The 24,778-nt window shown below is 40.9% G+C and overlaps 1 protein-coding gene across 2 annotated transcripts in view; it reads left to right on the top strand.

The window, feature by feature from the left end:
* The first annotated feature begins 308 nt into the window (after nt 1–308).
* CHFR (checkpoint with forkhead and ring finger domains) overlaps nt 309–24,778 on the top strand; it is a 55,025-nt gene continuing 30,555 nt past the window's right edge. Inside the window, exons 1-11 of one of the 2 annotated variants that reach the window (XM_033954925.1) lie at nt 309–452; nt 1,211–1,338; nt 3,386–3,485; nt 8,537–8,646; nt 17,100–17,159; nt 18,843–19,010; nt 20,118–20,288; nt 21,456–21,603; nt 22,296–22,450; nt 22,538–22,700; nt 24,311–24,450. In XM_033954925.1, the coding sequence (XP_033810816.1) occupies nt 1,224–1,338; nt 3,386–3,485; nt 8,537–8,646; nt 17,100–17,159; nt 18,843–19,010; nt 20,118–20,288; nt 21,456–21,603; nt 22,296–22,450; nt 22,538–22,700; nt 24,311–24,450 (1,330 nt within the window). In that variant the 5' untranslated portion in view covers nt 309–452; nt 1,211–1,223. Of the gene's footprint in view, nt 453–793; nt 920–1,210; nt 1,339–3,385; nt 3,486–8,536; nt 8,647–17,099; nt 17,160–18,842; nt 19,011–20,117; nt 20,289–21,455; nt 21,604–22,295; nt 22,451–22,537; nt 22,701–24,310; nt 24,451–24,778 lie in introns of those variants that run through there. The other variant, XM_033954924.1, reaches the window with a different exon arrangement.

Genomic DNA, 24,778 nt, shown 5'->3' with positions numbered 1-24,778 from the left:
GCTAGGCTTATAACAGGCATGCATAAAAATGATCATATCACACCACTATGGCTAAACGCATCAAATTTAAAGATGCTTGCTTTGTCTGTTTTTTTTAAAGCATGGCACCTTTCATCCCCTGAATTTTTAAGCAAGATCTCCAAATACTAACCAAGAATATCCCTGCGCTCTTCACATAGAGACCTTTTTGGGGTACTCGGTCCATAAGAAATCAAACTGGAGTCTGCTAGAAAAAGAGCTCCACCCCCCCCCCCACCCCCTATATTGGGCCGGTGCTCTGAAATTCATTGCTAGAAGGCTTTCATGATGGCCTATCTGACTATGCCTTTTGTAAACAATTGAAGTCCACCCTTGTTCAACAATATTATGGATCTGGCTAACACTGATCTCCGAGATGTCATAGAAAACTGGCGAAACTGACTCATTGCTACTTCGTGTTACTGTCGATTGAGGTATCTTGCACTGTAATTGTTTATTGAGACTGTACTGTATTTGCAATAAAACCCTTGGTTGACATGACGATGGCTGCCTAATTGTTAACCCCAGAAAGGCGTAACCCTGGAGCTGACAGAAAGCCCTGAATTCGTCCAGAAAGGTTTAGCAGTTACCTCCCCCTTCATATATTGGTCAAGATTTTTTTCCATGACTAAGAAACAAAATGAACCACTCCTGCCCCTCCCACCCCACTGCTAACATATTCTCCATGCTCAGGGACCACCCAACAACTACCAAAAATGCCGTAAGGGGCGTGGTGTCTCGTCGGAGTGAGGCTTGGAACGCATAGAGGGTGTTTTTTTTTTTTCCCCCTCCCCTCCCCATGTACGTGCTTTTGCATCCTGCTTTACGTCAGCAAAGCGCCGCCTCTCGATCAGCTGCTGTGTGGCTGGTTCCGGTGACAGGGCGCTGCTGGAGCTGAGAGGTACGGTAACAGTAATGGGCCTGTCGGTCCCCCACTAAGAAAAGCCCGCTGAGCTGAGCGGAGAAAGAGCCTTGCCACTCACGACTCAGTTCAGCAGGGAGGAAGAGAAACCGACTTCCCACCCCCACCCCAGGAGAAACGTTGAGGCAGGGCGTTTAACGAAGGGCTAGAGCTAAGACCGGGGCGATTGCTGTCGGTCTCTGTTGTGCTGCTGATTACAAAAGGCATGTTGCAATAACTAACTTAAGGTCTTTCTCCCTTTCCTGTCCCGGGTGCGCTCCTCGTGAGTAGGGTGTTGCTGGCCATGGACGGCTCGGAAGAGATGAGGCCCTGGGGGAAGCTGAGTCGGCTGGGGGGTGCAGAACCTGAGCTTGAGCTGGTCCTCAAGAAAAAGGAATGCACCATCGGGAGAAGGAAAGGTAAGGGGGCTGATGGGTGACTAGAGGTCTTCTTTGAGAAATAGGCCTCTTCAACTTTCAAGGTACCTAGCCATAATTAAAAAAAAGATTTAAAAAAGTCAGTGAAAGTAAATTGAAATATCAAGTGCTAAATGCAAGACTCAAGATGATAGCAATGCCTCTCTCATCATCTGACATCTAATTCCCCAATTGCGGTGTACTAGTGTTTTGTAAAGTAAAATAAGAGTAGGAAGAAAGGCATTGAACAATTCCAGGTGCTTCTCACTCATAGAGGTATATGCCTCCCAGGTTTTTATTTTTATTTTTTGACAAGTAATATCTCCTAATTTTCTTATGCACACACCTTTCAAACCACTTCTTCAGAGGCAAAAACATGGGTTATAGAGATAATGATAGCGCCTAATTGATTACATTACATTAGTGATTTCTATTCCGCCTTTACCTTGCGGTTCAAGGCAGATTTCATAAGAGTTGTTATGATAATAAGAAGAACATGTTGTTAAGATATTAAGAAGTACTTAAGGAATAATTTGAGCATTTTCTAATTTGTTAAGGAGTAGTTGGTAATTGATTGACATAAGGCAAGATTCATTTCTAGTATCCTATGTCTGGAGCATTTGAGGTCTTTTCCTTCAACAATAATGTTTGCTAGAAGTGTCTAGCTGTTTTTTTGTTGAATCATTTTTTAATTAATATAAAGACAAGGCCACATCTTTATTCCTTTCCAATCACATAAAAATAATGACTAGATTTACTAAAAAGCAATCCTGCATAAACGCATGCAACAGTACTACACTTTAGTAAATCTAGCTATATCAGCAAAACTGTAAGAAACTAATCAAGTTTTGATGAGATGGTATATGATGCCCTATGCAATTGCCAGATTTCTGCATTTTTCTGCATGCACTGTGCACACTATTTTATTTTCCGTTAATATAGTACACAAATTTTATTTGTACAACAGGTAAATTGTAAGTGACTGCAGAAAAAAAGTAATTGGTTTGAAAGGTCACTTGGACACACAAAGTCAGAGGCGTGAAGAAAGTACAAGAGGTTTATTACAGAATGCATGCTGGACCCCTGAGCTCCAAGCTGGCTCAGAAGTGCCGAAACCAGGAAGTTACAGAGATATTTATTCATTTTTCTGGCTATACAACTGAATTCTAGAAAAAGCTTTTCACATGTTACTTTTCTTAACACTCATTGGTTCTAAGCTCACACTAGCAGGTCACTAGCAGGACACTTATCTAACTCTTACAGTTAAATGTACAGAAGGGCAGGGTACATCATGGCTCAAACTATTATCTATTTAGCTTACAGTGTGGCAAGGTAGGGACATACATTTCAGGCAGATGAGGTCAATAGATTGTACACTGTTTTCAGTTATATAGGCCAGAGCAATATTTTAAACAACAGTTAACCATTTCATGACCCTACAGGTCCATCTAGTGTTCTTGACCTCATGGTGCCTGTCTTTTTCTGAATCACTTGTGCTTTGTCTGAAGTGCAAAACTGATTTATAACATTTCTCTAGGTTAGGTTTATTTTGGTTTGATTTACTCTCAGGTCAGTTAATTGTAGGGAATTTAATAGAGGTTTGTTTTTTTTTTTTTGCAAAAATGGATTTAACTTTTTCAGGTAGGAGATCAGGCTTCAACAATGGGAAGGTGTGATGATGAAATGTTTGTAAAGTGATAAAATGATGGTGCTTCTGGAAAGTCAGATTCACAGCTTAAGTTACCAGCATACAAATTTTTGGCACGTCCTCTACACACTCAAGCTTCTCCCATGGCCATTCCTTCCTTCAGTTTATGTGCTATGGTAGCTAGGCATACTGCCTTTATAGACTAGCACACAGCCAGATGCTTGTACAAATATTGAGTGCCAATTAACATCAGTAATTAGTTGTTAGCATCAAATTATTGATGTCATTGCATATGCAAATTGCTTAACGAGCTCATTTCAGGCGTGCACAAATCTGGTGCCATATCCAGAGGTTAGTATACATGCCCTGTCGGTATTTAGGAATTTTTTTTTCTCTCCTCAGGCTGTGACCTCTCTTTGCCTAGCAACAAGCTGGTGTCTGGTGATCACTGTAAGATCATAGTAGATGAAGATTCTGGTCAAGTTTTATTAGAAGACACCAGGTAGGAAGAACAGACGACAGCATTTCTGCGCACTCCATGACACTAAATCTTGCTGGTACTTGTGACCTAGCTTGTCCATTGCGGGAAGCAGGCTATTAGGCTAGAATCTAGATGAACACTTGGTCTGACCCAGTTTGCAATTCTGATATTCTTATGGTACAATGATATTCTTATGATACAATAGATATCTTTATTTCTGGAGGGCTTGCAATTATAAAACAAATTTTTTTTAAAAAAGAACCCCAAGTTGAAGTGGGATTTGAACCAGGATCCCTTGGTTTACAGTCCACAGTACCAGCAACTAGGCTATTCCTCTGACTTGCTCTCTATTTTAAGAATGCCCATAATACCTGAAGCTGTCATAGCCTGGTATCCCCTTTTAGTTTCACTTTCAGGGGAGAAGGATGGGGACAGCAACCACTGGAAGATTGAGATGTCATGCCTTAATACTTTCAATAGATAGCTGCTGAGTCAGGGAACCTTTTGTTCCTTGGGCGTACTTGAAACAGATCTAAATAAGGACATACTAAGGAGGAGAGTGTGGCGCAGTGGTTAGAGCTATAGCCTCAGCACGCTTAGTTTGTGGGTTCAAACCCCGTGCTACTCCTTTTGATTCTGGCAAGTCACTTAATCCTCCACTGCCCCAGGTAAATTAGGTAGACTATGAGCCCATTGGGATAGATAGGGAAAATACTTGAAGTACCTGTAGGTAAACCATTTTGAATGTGGTGGTACAACTACAAGAAGGCAGTATACAAGTCCCAATTCCTTTTTAGACGTGGAATGTTTCTTCCCCTTCAGTAATCGCTCTTTAGCGTCCAAATTTTAAACCCTCTCTAATCCTTTCCAAAATACGCCCATAACACGCCCCCTTGCTTTGGACATACTATAGTGCTGGCCATCTGTCTTTGCATAATTGGTATTTGGACATTTTGGCCCTGATTTTATAAAGTTCACCTAAAGTTAGTCGCCGATCTTGGCACAGATTCTATAAAATGTGCCCATTATAGAATCATGTTTAGTGTCAGCTAAGTGTTCTTGGTGGTGCTCAGCATCCTAACAATTAGGAGTCCCCGGTTTGTTGGGGTTTCTGTGCCTAAAGTGCTTGATTTCACAAAGAGGTGCCTAACTCGAAAACACACCTGTGATCCACACCCTAACCACACCCACTTTTTATGTAGGCTCTTTGGCCCTGATTCTGCAAAGTGCATCCCGATTTTAGGCAGCTATAGGCATCCTACAGCTGTCTAATCAGCCAATCAGGATGAACGTTTTTTTAAAAAATGCTCCCCAGGCAGGCCGCCTATATTGAAGGCACCTCCGGGAGCCTAGGGAGGCCCACAAGACGCCTAAGGGCCTTAGGCGAACCTAGGCGGCCCTAAGCGTCTCCCTAGTAGAGGAAGAGACGCTTACAATGTAGGCCAGCAAAATGCTGGCCTACATTGTAAGTAGACGCGGCCGCTATACTTATCGTGGCAAGGGATCTCCCTGCTGCAATAAGTATAGCGGCCGCCTGTCTGATCGTCAGCAGGAGGGTGTTCAACCCCTCCTGCTGGAACGCCGCCGCCGCCCCCCCCCGAAACCCTTGATCGCCGGCACGAGGGTGCCCAACCCCTCCTGCCGGAAAGTCGCACCCCCTCCGGATCCCCCACACTAACGACCCCCCCGCGCTACCACCCCCTAACCTTCCCCCAGCTAACCTCCTCCCCCCAATTAACCTTTAAAGTGTTGGCCGGCTGGCTGGGTCTTGCTGCCGTCCAGCCGGCAGGCCCGCCTCATCGAAATGAGGCGGGTCCACCCCTTCCCGGCAGTAGGTGCCTGGGCCAATCGGGCCTTAGGGTTAGTGGGGATGGGTGGACCCGCTATGCTTACGACCTGATTGGTCAAGGCTTCTAGAGCCTGGGCCAATCAGGCCTTAGACTTAGAGGGGATGGGCAGGGAAGAGGCGGGCCCGCCTCATTTCGACGAGGCGGGCCTGCCGGCTGGACGGCAGCAAAACCCGTCCCTCTGGCCAATACTTTAGAGGTTAGTTGGGGGGGAGGTTAGGGGGTGGTAGCGCGGGGGGGGTTGTTAGCGTGGGGAGTCCGGAGGGGGTGCGGCTTTCTGGTAGGAGGGGTTGGGCACCCTCCTGCCGTCAATCGGGAGGTTTTTTTTTTGGGGGGGTGGTCCGACAGGAGGGGTTGGGCACCCTCCTGTCGGCGATCAGGAGTGTCGGGGGGGCAGCCTTCCAGCAGGAGGGGTTCGGTACCCTCCTGTCGGCGATCGGACAGGCAGCCGCTATACTTATCACGGCAGGGAGATCCCTTGCCGCGATAAGTGTAGCGACCGCGTCTACTCTAACCTGTTTCTCTAACCGGCGTCTGTAACATGGACGCCGGTTACAGAATCGGGGTTAGTGTAGGCCCGATTCTGTATAGGACACCCCTCCCGGGCGTCCTATACAGAATCAGGACCTTTGAGCTAAGTGCCTACATTTTATAGAATTGAGGTTTACGAGTTAGGCACCTAATTTTCAATTGTCCAATTAAAGTCAATTGTGAGGTGTTTGAGAACCAATGTCAGCACTGATTAAGCCTATTGCTCAGTTAAATTAGGTGCCAATATTGGTGCCTACTTTTAGGTGAACTTTTTTTTTTTCTAATTTTTTAAAAAGATATTTTTATTGATAGTGTGCATCGATACTCGTACAACATATGATAGCAATACAAAAACATATCAACAGAGAAAATCATTATGCGAGTCAAAACATAATGGAAATCTGAATGCTAAATCCAACTATCATAATAACTCAAGCTCTCCCCCGTCCGTGAATGGTCCCCAATCCCCCATCAGTGGTATGAGACAAGATAAAGAACTAAGATATATCAGAGGAGGAGCCTCAAATCAGTCTTGCCTAGAGAAAATATCAGGTGACAGCACCAGATACCTTGTATCCAACAACGCCAGTTTTTAGGAAAACCAACCGTACATGCTAGCTCCTTGATTCGCAACTCATGATCTCATTGGGCGTAGCCACCAGTCACTGCATACAAGATACATCCACCCTCCCACCCCCTTTAACAGGCTAACACTCTCTTGTAAGCATGTTATTCCCTCCCTCCCCCCCCCCCAAATCTTGGCAATGTCCGCCAGGGTTCAAAGTATGTCCTACCGGGTGTCTCTAGCCCATTCCCGGAGCTGAACATCCAATGCTTTAGGTGTGTCTGTGAATCAGGGCTTTCAAGCACATGGTCATCCATTTTGGCCTTTTGAGACATCCATATGCTTAGAAAATAAACACCATAACTTTAGAGTACCAACTAAATTGCCATACCTCACGATATCTGTTATGTTCTTCAGTCATTGGATACAAAATACATCTATTCATTACCTTGCCTGTTTCTTTTGTGTTCACTTACTCTATAAATGTGTTGCTTTCCCTTAGATCAGTGGTCTTCATTGCAAGGCCCACGAGCCAATAGTGGTCCTCTGAGACCTCTGTGGCAACCTGTGGAGTCTGTGCAGAATGTCATCCCCCGTTGAGATCCAGGATTTTTTTTCCCAGCACTACAGTTCTGCACTCTTTGGGCCGTGGTCAGCATGAATGAAGTAAACACGATGTCTTCGGCGGTTCCAGAAGCTTTGCCTCTGCTATAGCTTCCTGTCCCTGCGGTAGGAAGTTGTAGCATAGGGAATGCTTCCAGAGCCACCTAAGGCAGCTTGTTTACTTCATTCATGCTGCCCACAACTCCATTAGTGTAGCTGGGGAGGTTGGCGCCATGGGTACTAGTGCCCAGCATTGTGCTGTACACCCTCCTTCTCTTCCATGCACCCTGCCGTACTATATGCCCTCCCCCCCTCCCACCCCTGCATCTGACGTCATATCCTGGTACCGCTACCAGGAAGTGGTATCAGAAGGCAGATGAAGCCGGCATGACAAGCAGGTGGAAGATGCTGTTTGCGCTGGCGAACATTTCAAAAAGTATGATGGAAGGGGAGGGGGAGGAGAGGTCCTGGCGTCCCGCAAAGATGGTGACCAGTGCAGTCTCCCCCTTTACTGTGCCACTGCGTAGCTTAAAGAGTGCAGGACTGCAGCATTGAAAAAAAAAGTGCTGGATCCCAACGGTGGGAGGGAGGGAAAGGAGAAGAAGATGGGTGAGTAAAGGAGAAGGTTACAGAGAGAGAGAGGAGATGGTGCACATGGATGGAGAGGAGGGGAAGGCATGGAAAAGTAGACAGATTGAGAAGGAAGCAGAAAAATGGAAGAAAGTTGAGTGTCAAAAGTTAATGCCAAAGATGGATGTAGGGCAGAAAGTGAAGGAGAGAAAAACAGCAAATGGATAAGAAGATCCTGGAAACAGTTAAGAGCACAGACAGAAGGCAGTGCAGCCAGAGCCTGGGAAAAGATGATTAGAAAAATAAAATCACCAGGCAACAAAGGTAGGAAAAATGATTTTATTTTCAATTTAGTGCTTGAAATATGTCAGTTTTGAGAATTTACATCTGTTGTCTATATTTTGCACTGTTCAGGAAGAAATGCGTTTATCTCTTTCTCTGATGGTGTACTGCATACAGAGTCTGGCACCATGGGCTTCTTGTGTATATTAGGACTCTTAGTTTGTGGTCCTGTATTTGCATAGTGTTCATTGTGTGAGCATGGCCAGGTGTCCTGGTAGGAATGAATGTCTAGAAGCGCCATTGGCATCTTGGTCCCAAGTAGGAAGATATTTGTTGGCTCTCCTTGAGTCCTTTTGGACCCAAAACAGCCTTCACTTAAAAATTAGCAAAGACCACTGACTTAGGCTATTGTACTAGTTATATGTCCTTTTAAACCAGTTGAACTTAATTCTTGATGTCGCTCATTCAGATTATTGACGCTAACTGCAACTCCTCCAACATAATAATCAGATCCCAGATTCTCCCTCCCCAATATCTCTGAATTTCCTAATGCTTTTTATCTGTTTTCCCCAGGTTTTTACCAGCAGCAGATGTCTTTCCATCATGATGCAAAAAAAACCAACTATATTCACTTAAATTAATTATGTTTTCTATGTCCTTCACTCTCTCCACAGTACAAATGGAACGGTTATTAATAAACTGAAAGTGGTGAAAAGGCAGACATATCCCTTACAGACTGGAGACGTGATCTACATTGTTTATAGGAAGAATGAGCCTGAGCATAGTAAGGGAGATGAGTATTCTCACAGTGCTATGAACAGTCTGGGGCAGAGTTGGCATTGGTACCCAGGTGTTGTCACTGTTGACCCTGTTAGATAGAAAAATTCCATTTACAGTGTTGGTGTGGTTCTCTCTGCTCAACAGAGCTGCATCTTATGCTCTGTTTTATGATGAGAATCATAAAACCCCTGGGAATCACTAGCTTTCAGAGCCTTGTGCACGTTGTCTTAGATGATTGCTGCCTGTTTGCATTATACCTTTGGCACATAGAAGTAGGTATAAACCTGGGAATATGCATACGAAACAGCATTTAATGATTTATGCAAATATCACTGAAAAGGAGGAGACTTTTATGAAACAGTGCTCCTTATTCTACTCCTGGCAACTGATTTAAGAGTTAATATTAGATTTGCTACCTAAGAACAGATCATGTCCTTTGCAGAAGAAAGAAATAACTGTGCCTTATTACGCCCTACAGTGCGACTGATAGCTTTCACACTTGTATTTCCTCACAGAGTTCATCCAGTTGCATGTAGGGGCTCATTTATTCACACAGGCCTCAATTTTACCAGAGATGGAAGTGTGAATAAATGAATTCTCTGTGTATAGATCCTAATCAGTGTGCCATGCAGCTGGCCGAATTATCTACCCTGAAACAAGGGAAGCCTGAGGCTAATATGTGGCATATCTTTGACTAAAGAATTATATATTTGATAAATGTAAGTGAAAAGATTGAAGCAGGAGGTGGAGCCTGCGAAGGACTTCGTGAAATACTGGTCAAGGTCCCCTTAGAGCTGTGCTCCTTTGAAAGAAGGGTGTGAGTTATAATTTTGGTTTTTCCTTGGCTTTGATCAGTTTGAAATATAGATGTAATTTTAATTCCCTTGTATTTTATTTACCCCCCCCCCTTCTCTTTTTACAATACCACAATGCAGTTTATAACGCAAACCATGGTAGTAACAGCTCCAACTTTCATAGAATTCCTATGAGCATCAGAGCTGTTACCACCACGGCCAGAACTAAAAACCGTCCTGCGGTTTTGTAAAGAGGGGGGGGTTAGTTATGTACTTTTTAAAATGAATGGGGTGGAATGGTTGTTTATCTTTGAAACACTATAACAAATAGACACTCCATGAAGCTAAAGATAGCAGGTTGCAAACAATTATAGAAAGTTTATTTTTCACATAGTACATAATTAAGTTGTGGATTCTGTTATGGATGGTATGCCAGGTGATTAACAGTGGGATTTAAAAACTCCTGGAGGAAAAGTCCATCAAAAATTATTAGCCAGGTATATTTGAGAGAGCCATAGTTTATCCATGAAGATGCGCTATTAAAAAAAATTGGTTTTATGTTTGGGATCTTTTTTTTTTTTTTTTTTTTTTATAAATCTTTATTCATTTTAAATTTTTTAACAAGTGTACAATAACGTCATCATTCAATATACAACATTACTTGAAGCTCAACAAATTCTCAAGAAAAAGATTATATCCCAACCCACCCTCCCAAAAATTATTTTCAAATAGAATATATATCACATAGTATATAATTTAGATCATTTGTTTTATAATTTGATATTGAAAACCACATAACCCACCCCCCACCCACAAAACAATATATATTAAGTAGGGAAAAATGCTGATTATTCATTATAATACCTTATTAATGGCCCCCACACATCCTTAAATTTATTAAAATATCCATTTTGAACTGCAAGCGCTCTTTCCATTTTATACATGTGACACACCGAGTTCCACCAAAAACAATAATTTAATCTTGTGCAATCTTTCCAGTTATACGTTATTTGCTGAATGGCAACTCCTGTTAAAATCATTAAAAGTTTATTATTATTAGCAGATAACTGGTTTTTAGCTCTCATAAACATGCCAAATAGAATTGTGTTATATGACAATGCTACATGATTTTCTAGCATACAATTTATTTGATCCCAGATTGACTGCCAAAAAGCTTTAATTAATTATTAAGAGATTTCCATTCAGGGAACCCTGCCTGAATAGCCTGCTTCAGTTGCAACCACTTATAACTTTGTTTTTTATCAAGGCCAAATTTATATTGCAACTGTGAAAAATCCAGCAGAAATAACATCATTTAATGTTCGTATACCTGCTTTAATCCAATCCTTCCAGACAATCTTAAAACCGCCTATTTGGATCTTGGAGTTTAGCCATATATTTTGATACGTAGATTTTTGAATTGGAAGAGGTGTTAAATTATTAATATAACGTAAAGTTTTCCATGTGTCCATTAATATTCTTTTGCTTTTACGTATCCTAGGCATTTTAATACTGAGAAGATGACGAAGCCTAATGGGAAACATGAGCTGCCATTCTAACCATAACCAATCTGGTAGCTTTTCCATGAGTTCTGGGAGGACCCAATACATACCTTGGCGCATAATATAGGATTGATGGTATCTATAGAAGTTTGGAAAATTTACCCCACCCTCCTTAATTGGCTTTTGTAAAGACACTAAGGCAATTCTTACAATTTTACCCATCCAAATAAACTTAGTAAGAATACTATTCAACTTTTTATAAAAAGACCCCTGGAAAAAAACTGGTATCATCCCCAATTGGTAACAAACAACAGGCAAAATCATCATCTTAATAGTTTGGACTCTTCCCCACCAAGACAAATGTAAAGGATTCCATTGCTCACATAACTCTGTTACTTTTTGCAATAAAAGTCTTTCATTCACTTTCATTGTCTTATCTAGTGTATTTTTTATCCAAATTCCCAAATATTTTATTCCTTCCTCCTGCCATATAAAAGGGAATGAATCAAATAAACCTCTTACACAATGTATATTTAGAGGAAGGACTTCTGATTTAGACCAATTTATTTTATATCCTGAGAATTTTCCAAATTTCTCAGTCAAATCCAGTAAACATGGGATGGTTGTTTCGGGATTCCTCAAATGAAGCAGTATATCGTCCGCATACGCAGATACTTTATATTCCTTTCCAGAACGCGGAATGCTTTGAATCTCCTTTACCTGTTGAATAGCTAATAACAAGGGTTCAAGTACTATATCAAAAAGCAAAGGAGACAAGGGACAACCCTGTCTAACCCCTCTTTGCAATTTAAAACCTTCCGAGAAATTATTATTAATATATGATCTAGCAACAGGAGAGCTATACAAGGTTTTAATCATTTGTATAAATCTCAAACCAATACCAAACCACTCCATGGCCTGATACATAAAGGTCCATTCTACCCTATCCAAAGACACAGAGAAGGCCGTATCACTCATATCTTTTGTTAAGTATAACATTTGAAAGGCCAGTCTGGTATTATTGGAAGAGTGTCTGTGAGCAACAAAACCCGTTTGGTGCATACCAATTATATAAGGAAGAGCCTTAGCCAAACGCATGGCCAAACTTTTAGCTAAAAGTTTACCATCTACATTAATTAAAGAAATAGGTCTGTAATTTGAAACCAACACGGGATCTCTATTTGGCTTAGGCAAAACAATCATTAACGACTCTGTCATAGTGCCTAAAATACAACCTTTATTTAGTTGATTCTGATATAAATTTAATAAATGAGGTAATAGGGTAATTTGGAATGATTTATAGAACTCTACCATAAAACCATCACCACCTGGAACAGTCCCCACTCTAAGAGACTTCAATGCTGTCTGTAGTTCTTTTAGAGATATCGGCTCTTCTAAGCTTCTTTTTATATGATCAGGAACTTTTGGACCCTCAACTAATTTTAAAAATTCTAAACCATCTTTTTCTCTATCTAAATAAGGCTCAGAAGAATAAAGGTCTTTATAAAACTTTAAGAATTGTTTTAATATAGGTCCAATTTGAGACTGAATATCTCCTTTTTCATTCTTAATTGCATTTATTTTTGTCTTTCTCTTTTTGCTTTAAGATAATTTGCCAATAATCTTCCCGCCTTATTTGAACTTCCATAATACAAAACCTGCTGAGAAAGAATATCTTTCCTAACCAATTTAGAAGAAATCTCGTTGTATTTACATTTGGCTTTTAAAAGATCTTGCAATGTAGAATGTTCCCATTTTCTAATCAATTTTGATTCTAAGATTTTAATTTCTTTTTCTATAGTAAGAAATTGCTTTTTTAATTGTTTCTTAATATATGCTGAGAATGCAATAACTTGACCTCTCATGGTTGCATTAAAAAGCATCCCACAAGGTTTCTATAGCGATTTCTTCTGTGTTGTTAATTTGAAAATACTCATCAATTTTTAATTGAAAATCTTCACAAAATTCTGGGTACGTAAGCAATGCATTATCAAATCTCCAAACAGGCTTAGTATTATCTTGATCAATAAAATTTAAATCAATCCATACACCCCCATGATCCGACAAAATTATTGGATCTATGGAAGCTTGTGTTACTTGTTGTAGCAACTGATCAGAAACAAAAATATAATCTATTCTAGAAAAAGATTTATGAACATGCGAACAAAATGAAAATTCCGATCATTAAAATGAATAATACGCCATATATCTTTTAAATTACAAGAGTTTACAAAATTATATAAACCCAGTGACTTCATAATCTTACTGGGTTTCTTATCCAATAAAGGATCCATTACAGCATTAAAATCTCCCGCCACTATCAAATTGCTAGCAGCCAGTGGTAAAACTAATTGTTGTAGAGTCTTAAAAAACTCAATTTGATTCGAATTACGGGCATATACATTCATAAGCGCCATGGTATTATTGCCCATACTCATGCCCACATGCAGCCCCTAGAGGATCTGCAGCCACCATGTTAAATGTTGCAGAACATCTTTTATTAACTAGGATAGCTACTCCAGCTTTTTTCTTTACAGCAGGTGCAAAAAAGCAATCTTTCACCCAATTACCTATTAGCTTTTTAGATTCCTCCCCAGACAGGTGAGTCTCCTGAATAAAACAAACATCCACATTCTGCTGTTTGAAATATAATAGCGTCTTCTTTCTTTTAATCAGATGGTTGAGGCCATTAACATTCAATGAAAAGATTTTAAAACCCATTATATTGATTAATCACAAATAATAAACAATACCATATAGCAATTATTATATAATCAATTTCCCTACTTTGAATATTCAAATTAAACCCCAACCTCCTACCCATTGCCCATCCCCACCCTCTCTTAACCTGTCCCACCCCACCCACCCACCCATCTCCATAATGCTAACTTTGAAACGCCCATATTAGATCAAGTAAATGAGAAACTCCCCCAGGCCATATCCAAAAACCAATAAGTATTTACTCTAATCACAATTAGCAATATATGCAAGTCACTTATTAAAAGAAATAAATAATTAAAACATAATAAATCTATTATTTTTTTTTCCGGAAAAATATTCTATAACATACTCTCCGAAAAGAAATAACAATAAGATTATATTAAATCACCTCTTCATATTATCACCCCACATTTAGTTAAACAAAACGCAAATACATCCAACACATACACTTTTAACAATTGCAAGCCATCAATTCCCATCTATCTTATGTTAACAACATACAATTATTCACACAACTTTGTACATATACCATATTCAAATCTCTGTTCATCATCAGATCTGCTGTCCATCACCATACTTCTTCTTTCTTCAAAAGATCTTCTGTAGGCTTACTCCAGTAGGCTTCTTTATACATTCATACAGTATCTGTATATCGTAATCCATAGCTTTATAGAATATAGCATATCACAAGATTAACTTTATGGAAATCACCATACAGCTGTTAAGTTAAAAATCTGTATTTCTCATAGTCTTCTTTCCTCCAAATTAACTGTGCATCAAAATATATTAGAATTCATGGAAAGCAAAAAATAACATCAGGGTATAAGATGAGAATCAGACCGTATCATACATGCACTGATTTCATTCATACTACAATATCCAACATCATTTACTTCCATAATCTGCAGAAAACTTCCATAATCTGCCAACCTTTTATGCCAATTTGCAAATCATTTGACATTCTTTACAGGTATAAGAATCCATTTCCTTCAGTACTTTAATTAAACCACTGCAGACTAAGATGTATACAAACATCTTCACTGTCTTCTCCCTCGTACCTTGTATTATAGCATTTTAAATTCTGACAGGAGAAGTACTGCAGGAATAAAAACAGTACATATAGGAAATTTTAATGCACTTGGAGGAATAAGTCTAAAAGTGCTGAAGAATCTCAAAGCACAACCTTGCTGTGGAAGATGCAGAGTTACCATTGCCAATTATTGAACAACATCCAGAGCATTATTAAATCTGTTCCTGCTCCATATGACTTATATCATTCTCAAACCCAAGCTTAACATTCTTTAAAATCTTCTCTCCAACCATTTATGGAAATGAAAAAGTTCACATATTCCCAACAATGTTATGCCATAGTCACATCTATTATGCTCAGCTCTGGCATAAGGAAGGGCTATCATTTAAAACCTCCCACTAAACAGCCTCATTCCATGCAGCTGCTTCAACTGACTGCATTCCTCAGTCAGAATGTTGAGCCAATTCAAAATTAACTTAGAGTTACCCAGGCTCATATCTTTGGCTTTGAGTTTTAAAATATATTTCACAAAACACCAAAAATAAACTAAAGTATTATAATAAACTAAAGAAATAAGAAAAAGATATACATCCCAGTTTTACTCTTATGTAGCCATAGGCATTTCACACCTATCCAGGAACTCTTTTAATTTAGCAGAATCTTCAAAGTTCAAAGTTTTATTTTCATGAGTAACCCTCAATTGCTGGATAAATTAAACCATATCTGGCTCCCAACTTTCTTAACTGTGGGCGTAACTCTAACAGTTGTTTTCTTCTATAAGCAGTCTCCTTCGCAAAATCCTGTACTATGTGTATCTTTGCATTTTGACATTTGCGGTTTCTATTCTCCTTAGTCAGTTTAATAATCTCCTCAATCTGTTGGTATCTGAGCATCTTAAAAATCAAGGGACGTGGTCCTTTTTGATTACTAGATCTCCTTATCTGGACCCTATGTGCCCTTTCCAGTTCCAGTGGATACTTGCTTTTTATTAGCATAATTTTTGGTAGAAAATTAGTGAGAAAGGCTATGGGATCATTTTTTTCTATCCCCTCTGGTAACCCAAGCACCCTTAAGTTACTCCGTCTTTCGCGATTAGTTAGATCCTCCAGTTTTTTCTTTAATATCTCTATCTCCTTGTGATCATTTTTATATTGTATTATTTCTGCCTCAGTTCTCTCCACACGTTTTTCTATATGCTCAATCTTTATAGCAACTATTTGCATTCTTTTTATTTAAATTTTCTACCTCCTCTTTGACCTCTTGTATATTTTTTGCGTTATTTAAAACTATCTCTTTGATCTGTTGCAATTCCTTCATGAGATCTCTGTTTTCAATATCTTCTGTTGGAAGCGGAACTAATGCAGAAGACGTCAGCTCCAACTTTGACCTCTTGACGCTTCCTGCTCCTGTTCCCGCTGAAGCACTCTTACATTGCTTGCCCGGAGCCATTCCGCTACCGAAACCGAAACTTTACTGATGTGACTCGTGATTTTTTTAATACTTTAAATTATTATAAATAGCCTGACTATACGGAGCTCCTCAACTACCTGACCATATTGGAATGCTCCAAAGCATGGGATCTTAACAATTATTTGTGAACTGGATTGGCCTCTCAGACAGGATGCTGAGCTTGGTGAATCTTGATCTGACACACCTCAGCTTTCTTGTGTTAATGTTCTTCTTATTTTTTTTTTAATCATATTCTTCCAATCCAAAACTTGTTCTCAACAGATTTCAGCAGAGTCACTAGGTATACAGTATCCCCTAATACCTTCCACCTAATTAAAATATAAACATAGCATAGTATACGTTTATTTTTATATAACGCACAAATGCTTTTCGGTTGAAGGCGGTGTACAACAAGAATACATTTTAAAAAAAATTTGTTAACATTAGATACAGGATAAATCATACCAGGACACATCGACATTCTCTGTCTGTTCCAGGCAGGATCACAATCTAAGCTTAGTAGCCTAAAGGTGAATGGTAGGAACTATATTAAAAACACAATAAAGAAAGAAAAAAAAATTGTTAGCATTAAGACAGGATAAATCATACCTCGGCACATAGCTTATTCCATGTTTGTTCCAGATGAGATCTCAATCTATGCTTAGAAGTGTAAAAAAATGCATACAGAAAACAGTAGAAAATCACTATAAAAGAAGAAAGAAAAAATGGAATGGGAAGGAAAGAAGAATGCATTGTAAACCTCTCTGAAATCACAAGCAGCAAGGCAAAATTTAAGACAATATCTTCCCTCTTCACTGGAGCTAATGTCATTTACTGTTTACAGGCAGCTTGCCACCCTGTTGTCAGATATGTTTGCTGTCCTCATACACTGCTCAATTTGTAGATGGATAGAGAAATATAAAATATGACTGCAAACACTCAATGTATTTCTTCTTTGCAGATATTGCTTATGTATATAATACATTAATCATGGACCAGCCGCTGTTGGAAAAGCCCATTGGTGAGTAAGACCTATTTTAGCTGAAGGCTGCAGAAGGACAGGTAATAAATTGTTCAAGAGAAAAGGAAACTGGTATTGCTGACTTAGAAACATTCACCTGTTATACCTGAATGTAACTCGCCTTGAGCTACACTGAAAGGTGTGAGCCAAAATCCAAATTGATCAAATATTATTTATTTAGGTATTTAAAAGATTTCTTAACTACCCATAACTAGGTGGTTTTACCAAAAAAAAAAAACAATCATATAAAAAATAAGAAACATAGAGCACATATCAAGTTTCAAGTTTAATAAATTCTTTGATTAGATCGCAAAATCTCATTTCAATGCGATTTACATCAGATAAAAATCGGATAAAATAATAAAATCCACATATATCACATATACTGCTAATTGACATTAAAACATTAGGGAAAAGGGCAACTTAAATTACAATATTTAAAAAAAACAAAAATAAGATCGGATATAGGTTTAGTACACACGGGATGGGAGACACATACAAACAATAACAGCAGTTCCTTCATATCAGCCATATTTTATGGCACTCGACAGCGTATTGATACAAAAACATTCCTAACCCAGAAAAGACATGCTTCTACAAATAATGTGGTCTTCAGAAGTTTCTTAAACTTCTGAAAATCTATAAGAGCTCTCACTGGTCCAGTCAACTTATTCCACAGCATTACTCCCATGAAAGAGATAGCGGAGGACCTAGTACTCTCATAGTGGGCTGCTGAGAAACCTGTCAACGACAAACGTTCTGCCCCTTCAGATTGTAATGATCTGAGTGGCCTATAAAATGCCATAGCCTGTGACAAATAACACGGGATCCCTTGGTGAATGACCTTGAACACCAAAACTATTGTCTTAAAAATAATACGTGATCGTACAGGCAGCCAATGAAGTTTTTTCAATCACGGCATTATATGGTCAAATCAACCGTGCAGCAGCATTTTGAATCATCTGCAGAGCTTTACATTGTATAGTCTTAATCTCGAGATAAAGTGCATTGCAATAATCTAATTTCAAAATGACTACTGCCTGCACCACAATGCGAAAATCAAATGTCGACAACATCGGCTTTAAACTTCTCAGCAACCATAACTGAAAAAAAAGCAGATTTATGTACACAACATAGAGGACAGTACTATCTTTGCATATGTTTTAACAGATTTATTAATCTGGGCTAACCATGTTTCTTGTTCAGATCGGTTTCTTATAAATTCTCAAAGTAGAAATTCACTTTTTGTACACTTATGTACAGATTTGAAAAAGATTAATATATAACTCGGTAACAGGCACAACTTTAAACGTAATCAACCTACTTAGGGGGGGTCTGCTCAATAAAGTGCGGTAAGGTTTCTGCATTTAGTGTGCTAAAATTTACACTAAGTGCAACAGCTTGCCTTAACTGTTCAGGGCATGTGTCCCTTCAGTTATCACAAAGGAAAGTTCCTTACTGTGCACACACTAATTACCATCCGTTAACGGTAGCATGCAGTGCACGTTCATCTCTGCCCATTCCCCGTGCCATCCCACATTAGTTAGTGGGGGATTTTTTTAGCTTCCTAGCTAGTTTTAATGTGCAATGCACACCAGTACACATGCCCCTTAGAATTTTCTGAAGAGACTGCCTTTGATGTATAGCAAAACAAACCACATTTTTGCCTGTTCAATATTCCAGAATGTAATGTTGAAAGCTCATGCCTTGTGACCAAAGATACCTCAGGTACAGGAGAGGGCCAAGTTTCGTTATCGCTGCCAGTCATTCCACTGCCTTATGAGGAGGTACAGCCATCCACATCGGTGTCTGAGCCCACTTCTGCCACACGGCCTGCTTATTCAGTATTGGGTAAGAAGTACATGACATCACACAGTGATCATAATGATAAAGATCTAATGTCATCAATTGAACCCTTCTTGTGGCAGATTCCCAGAGATCGAATGTCATTGGCAGTAAACAAGAGGAACTTATTCAACTTGTAGATGCCCTGCAGAAAATAGATGCTCCTTTTATTAGAACACGGCAAAGTCCTCGGGGAAATCTATGACCCTGACATTCTCAGCTGTATGAACTGTGACTTGCTTGCTCTTGCATCACACTTTTAGAATCGGCCCCTGGTAGTATGTGCAATCATATTTCTATTGAGTACATAATAACTTCATGGTGGTATTTGTGCCATACTATACTTCAGAATTTCTATTGTGTGAAAAGCAGTGCTGCTTAATATTGCTCCCTCCAGTTGAATTCCATTGCGTCACCACAGAGTGGTGGAAAACTGGAATGCTCTTCGGAGGCTGTTATAGGGGAAAACACCCTCCAGGGGTTCAAGACAAAGTTAGACAAGTTCCTGCTGAACCGGAGCGTACGCAGATAGGGCTGGTCTCAGTTAGGGCACTGGTCTTTGACCTGGGGGCCACCGCGGGAGTGGACTGCTGGGCACGATGGACCACTGTCTGACCCAGCAGCAGCAATTCTTATGAATGGTCCTGGGTTGAGTTGCTTACCAGTTTGTGTGCAGAAACCACTGTCCTTCTGATTCTTTGGATGTTTTCATTATACTGCCCTACAAAGCCAAACCACAGTAACTGTTGATAATGTAAATATGAGAAAAGCCCAATCAACTGATTTCTTTGAATGAATTCCCAGGATATAAAGATTGACAACAGTTAACACAGTACTGTGTTCTGGCTTAACAAATCTCCCATTTATCAAGAAATACTTTGTTTTTAGATTTTTGCTACAGGCTTGAAAATGCATCTGAATGTTAAATGGCTTCCATATTAAGAAATACATAGTAACTACAGGACAGCTGGCTTAGGCTTTGACAAAAAAATTGAGTGTCTGGGTAATATGCAACTTGTAGCTGATTTTTTTTTTTTTTTTTAATCATATAAACTTTTGCCTCTCTCTTCATCTCCTAACTGAGGTTGTAAGTCTCTCTTTTCTTTCCTTCAGGGGCTGATTGTGTGGCAGCCTCGGGATTATCTTCAGATGGTGAACTGATGAACACAAGTACAGAAACTCTTAGCATACCTTCAGAAGGGGCTGAGGTTTCTTCTTCTGTCATGTCAGTAGGACAAACATTGGAGGAAGATTTGGAACCCAAGAGAAAGAAAACGAGAAGAGGTCAGAATTTCTAAGCTCTGTATTGAAAAGTTGCTGCTGCTTGAACTCATTTACCGTATATACTCGAATATAAGTCGATCTGAATATAAATCGAGACACCCCCCTCTTTCCCAACAAAAAGGAGGAAAAATGATTGACTTAAATATAAGTTGGGTGGCTTAATATTCAAGTGCCCTCCCCAGCCCACTCAGTGCCAGGCACTGCACACAGCCCCCTTCCCTCCCTCCCCTGTCAGGCTCTGCATCCAGCCCCCTCCCTGCCAGGCACTGCACAAATGGGAAGTGGATGGACAGCGAGAGCCAGATGTGACAGATTCCCATAAAAAACCTTCTTCGCTCTCCTATCTTTTTTTTCATCCTTTCAGTTTTCCTCTTAACACCCTTATCTCCTCTCCCACCCTCCCCCAAGTCCAGGGATGCTGGGCCCAGGGGCATTTGCACGTACATACTAGAACTGCAGCCCTGGAAGCCAAAATTACCTGAACATACTCCAAGTCCTGGAGCATGGAGACAAAACATATGCTTCAACCCTGTGTCACCAAGAGTGGCAGCACCCCTGCAATCCTTCCCCCTCCCCCAGTAGTAATATGTGATATGTACAAATTGGGGATTGGCTGTGGTCATGGGGATCGGAGACAATTGGACAGTCAGTAGTCTTGGGCTCCAGAGGCACTGGCTATTGCCAGCCTTCTCAAATTCTCACCTTATTTCTGAGGCTGTTGTCACACTCCATTAGAGTGAAGAAAGAGGTCCAGAGCAGTGGAAAGCACCATCAGGGAGAGGGAAGAACCCCTGAGACTGAGGACGGACTGTTCAGCTTGCTGGCTGAAATTCCCGAGCTGCAGAAAGAAGGGAGAGAGGCAGATTGGAATATGGGCAGAAAAGGCAAAGGATTGTATCAGGCCTTTGAGCTATAGTTTGGGGACTCCCAGTGTTCAGTAAACTACAGTAAAAATAAAGTAGAACAGTTCACGTTGTAATGGTATCTACACAGAAGCAAAGCTGCCATACTTATTTTTGAATAAGTAATTAGTGCTGAATATTAGTTGTGGTTTTTTTTTTTTTTAATTGACTGAATCCTTACTTCACCTTGAAGCCCTGCCTTAGCAGCTGCACCTCCCATGTCTGTCTATGTGCTGATGTCTGTACTGTACTTTCTGCGCTGCAGATGAGCAATCCACCTCCACCCCAGTGTCTGCTCCCAGCACAAACAAAGTCCTTCCAGAGGAAGTAAAGCCCACGAACATGAAACCGGACAAGATGGAAGAAACGCTGACCTGCATCATCTGTCAGGAACTGCTGCACGACTGTGTAAGGTACGCTTTGGTACAGCTCTGCCACTTTTTCCTTCCCTTGGTGCCCTAGTCGCACCTTGCTAAATTTTTGCTTTCCAGTCGTGCAGGCATCTCTTTAAACAGCCGAGTACACAGACAGGAGTAAATTCAATATAGGTCGCTAAAAGTTAGGTGCAAGAAACTGGGCACTAAGCAAGTATCCTATAATGGTAACGTCGCATCAAATCTGTTATAGAATATGAGTGAAAGTCCGCAGGTGTGCGCTGAATTTTAGGTGCAAATTGTGCTATATCTACGGGTGCGCTTAAATTCAGTAGTTGGGTGCATACATGCTTATTCTGTGAAGCATGCGCAAGAAAGTCATAACTCCCTCGATGCCCACACCGCTCCCTTTACATTTGCACAAACAAGAAGTTAGATACGCTGTTTATAGAACAGAACCGTAAGTTTGTTACATGCGCAACCTCAAATTAGCACCAATTAGTGCTAGTTCATGCCAAATGTTATTTATCACCAGTTAGTGAATTGTTTTATGTGTAACTAGTCCTATTTCTATAACTGCATGCTTAACTTTACAGAATTTGAGAGAGAGCTTTTAGAATGTTCCAGTAGCTCTGTTCAATGTGTTCACGTATGCACTCATTGCCTCTGATCAGTGTGTGCACAGTATGCTGTCGTCACCTCGGCGCTTTAAGTGTTTTCTGTGCTTGCAGTTTGCAGCCCTGCATGCACACATTCTGTGCTGCCTGCTACTCGGGTTGGATGGAACGATCTTCTCTCTGTCCAACCTGCCGTTGTCCTGTGGAACGCATATGTAAAAATCACATCCTAAACAACTTGGTAGAAGCTTATCTGCTCCAGCATCCTGGTACGTGACAAAATATCTTTTAACAAACGGAGCGAGCCATAATCTGTAGTTCCCTCTAAGCATATCGGCCATGTTGTTGACCTTTAGATAAGTGCCGGAGTGAGGAGGATATTCGCAGTATGGATGCTAGAAACAAGATCACACAGGATATGCTGCAACCCAAAGTGCGCCGCTCCTTCTCGGATGAGGAAGGAAGTTCAGAGGAACTGCTGGAGCTATCAGATGTTGACAGTGAATCCTCGGATATTGGGTAGTGTCTCATACATATAAAAGCATTAGGTTAGGAGTATGGAATCAAGCATAAGTCATATGTGGTTTAAAAAAAATGAGATTTGCATTTATAGTTTTTCCCAACCTAAATATCCCCTGAGGGTGTGCCTGTGTTTAATCTGGATAAAGGCATGTATGTTAAAGCTCATGAGTAATTGAGGTGGGGAGAGGGACAGTTCTCAAGCAGGCTTAACATCTGGTTAAATACCTGTTTATTGTGCTAAAGCTTTTTGAAACTTATCCTCCCTGTACATATTAAGTGCTAGATTCACTAAAGATAGCAACTCAATCACTGTTGGCCGATTCTCTGGCCGATTTTCCAACACCGATTGATTCACTATCAAGTTTGCATGCAAATGATTTGCATGCAAACCCACCGACTCAATTGCTTAGTGAGTGATTGACCCAATGCAGAGCCCTAACAGTACTGACAGGAGAAGCAGCCTCCTGTCACTTCTGTCAGGGCTTCTCCTTTTTTTATAATGGAACAGATGTTCTGCGTGCTATCTGTCCCACTAAAAAAGCCTCCATCCACCCCCGAACCCCAAAAAGATGGCAGGAGGGATGCCCACTCCCTCCTGCCCGGAAAGACCTCCCCCAAGAAAAAGGCAAGAGGGATGCCTACTCCCTCCTGCCTGGAAAGACCTCCCCCCTTCCCCCTGAAGAAAAAGGCAGGAGGGATACCCACTCCCTCCTGTCAACGGATGGCCCCGCCCCCTCCAGGTCCCCAAGCCCCCATACCTTGAAGTTGGAGGCAGGAGGTACTGAAAACACCTCCTGCTCCCGTGATGACACTGAGTCTTAGGCCCCTCCCCAGTGCATCATGTGATGCATGGGGAGAGGCCTAAGGCTCTGATTGGCTCAGACGCCTCAGGCCCCTCCCAAGGCCCACTCCCTCCTCCCCCGGGCAGGAGAGAGTGGGCATCTCTCCTGCTGTTTTTTTCCTGGGGGGGGAAGGGAGTGGGCGCCTTCATGCAAGGAGGGAGTGAGCTTCCCTCTTGCCGTTTGTTTTAGAATCACCACGTTTGTCGGGGGGGGGGGAAGCGTGATTGTTGAGGGTCATTGGGGAGGGCCGTTGGCAGTGGTGCTGGGGGGGTTCATCTTTTTAAAAATGGGCAGATATTTTCCTTGTGTAATACACGCAAAATATCTGTGCCATTGAAAAAAAAAATGAAAAAGCAAAAAAGAGGCAGACCTGTCGGTAACACAGGTCTACAGCAACTGGATTTTAAGATCAGTAAAACCTGATGCTAAATAGCCAAGCAATGTAAGTGAATCAGTCGCTTGGCTATTTTGCATGGGGTTTTACTAATTTGCATGGCCAGATCGGAAAATGGGCAATTGAGGGGAAAAACACGCAGCGGGCCGTTTTGTGAATCAGGTTGGTTAGCAGCGATCGTTGCTAAACCTGACTTTAGTGAATCTAGCCCTAAGTCTTAAATAACTAGAATCCTTAAGATTTTTTCACACACATACAATAGGAAAAGCCTGCTTTTGGTTTTTTTTTTTATCAAAGTCCTGTGTGTCAGATTACTTGCAGGATAAGGTTCCCATTTTAAAATCCTAATGAACTGATTTTCCTCCTTGTAGTCAGCCTTATGTAATGTGCAGGCAGTGTCCAGGACACAGGAGACCAGCTGTTCAGTCCCTGTTCTACACAGGCTCAGAAAGCAGCTCAGGCGTCTGCATTCAAGGTGATGTGCCCTCCACCTCATCTGATGTTCCTGCAGGTTAGTCATAGATGTTATATAGTTTTGAGAGTAAAGTGAGATGTATTGGTCCTAGGGTTTTCTGTAGCGCTGCCCGATTTGCCAATTTTGAATTGATTCGAATCGATTCTTTGTCCCAAAAAATCGTATTCGTTGATGTAGTGACACCCCCTTCCCCCCCACGTTGAGACCTGACATACCTCCGGGCCTCTTAAAGCAGCAGCAGTGGTGGACGTCCAGCAGACGCAGTTCTCTGAAAGGCTGCTCGTGACCTGTCCCACTGGGGGCCTTCCCTCTGCTGTATCACTGACGATGTGGCAGTGACACGGCAGAGCAAATCATGGCAGTA

This window comes from Geotrypetes seraphini, chromosome 8 (assembly GCF_902459505.1).
Source record: "Geotrypetes seraphini chromosome 8, aGeoSer1.1, whole genome shotgun sequence".
NCBI classification, from domain to species: domain Eukaryota; kingdom Metazoa; phylum Chordata; class Amphibia; order Gymnophiona; family Dermophiidae; genus Geotrypetes; species Geotrypetes seraphini.
Note: the sequence above shows the minus strand (reverse complement) of the source record. Positions and strands in the feature narration are given on the sequence as shown.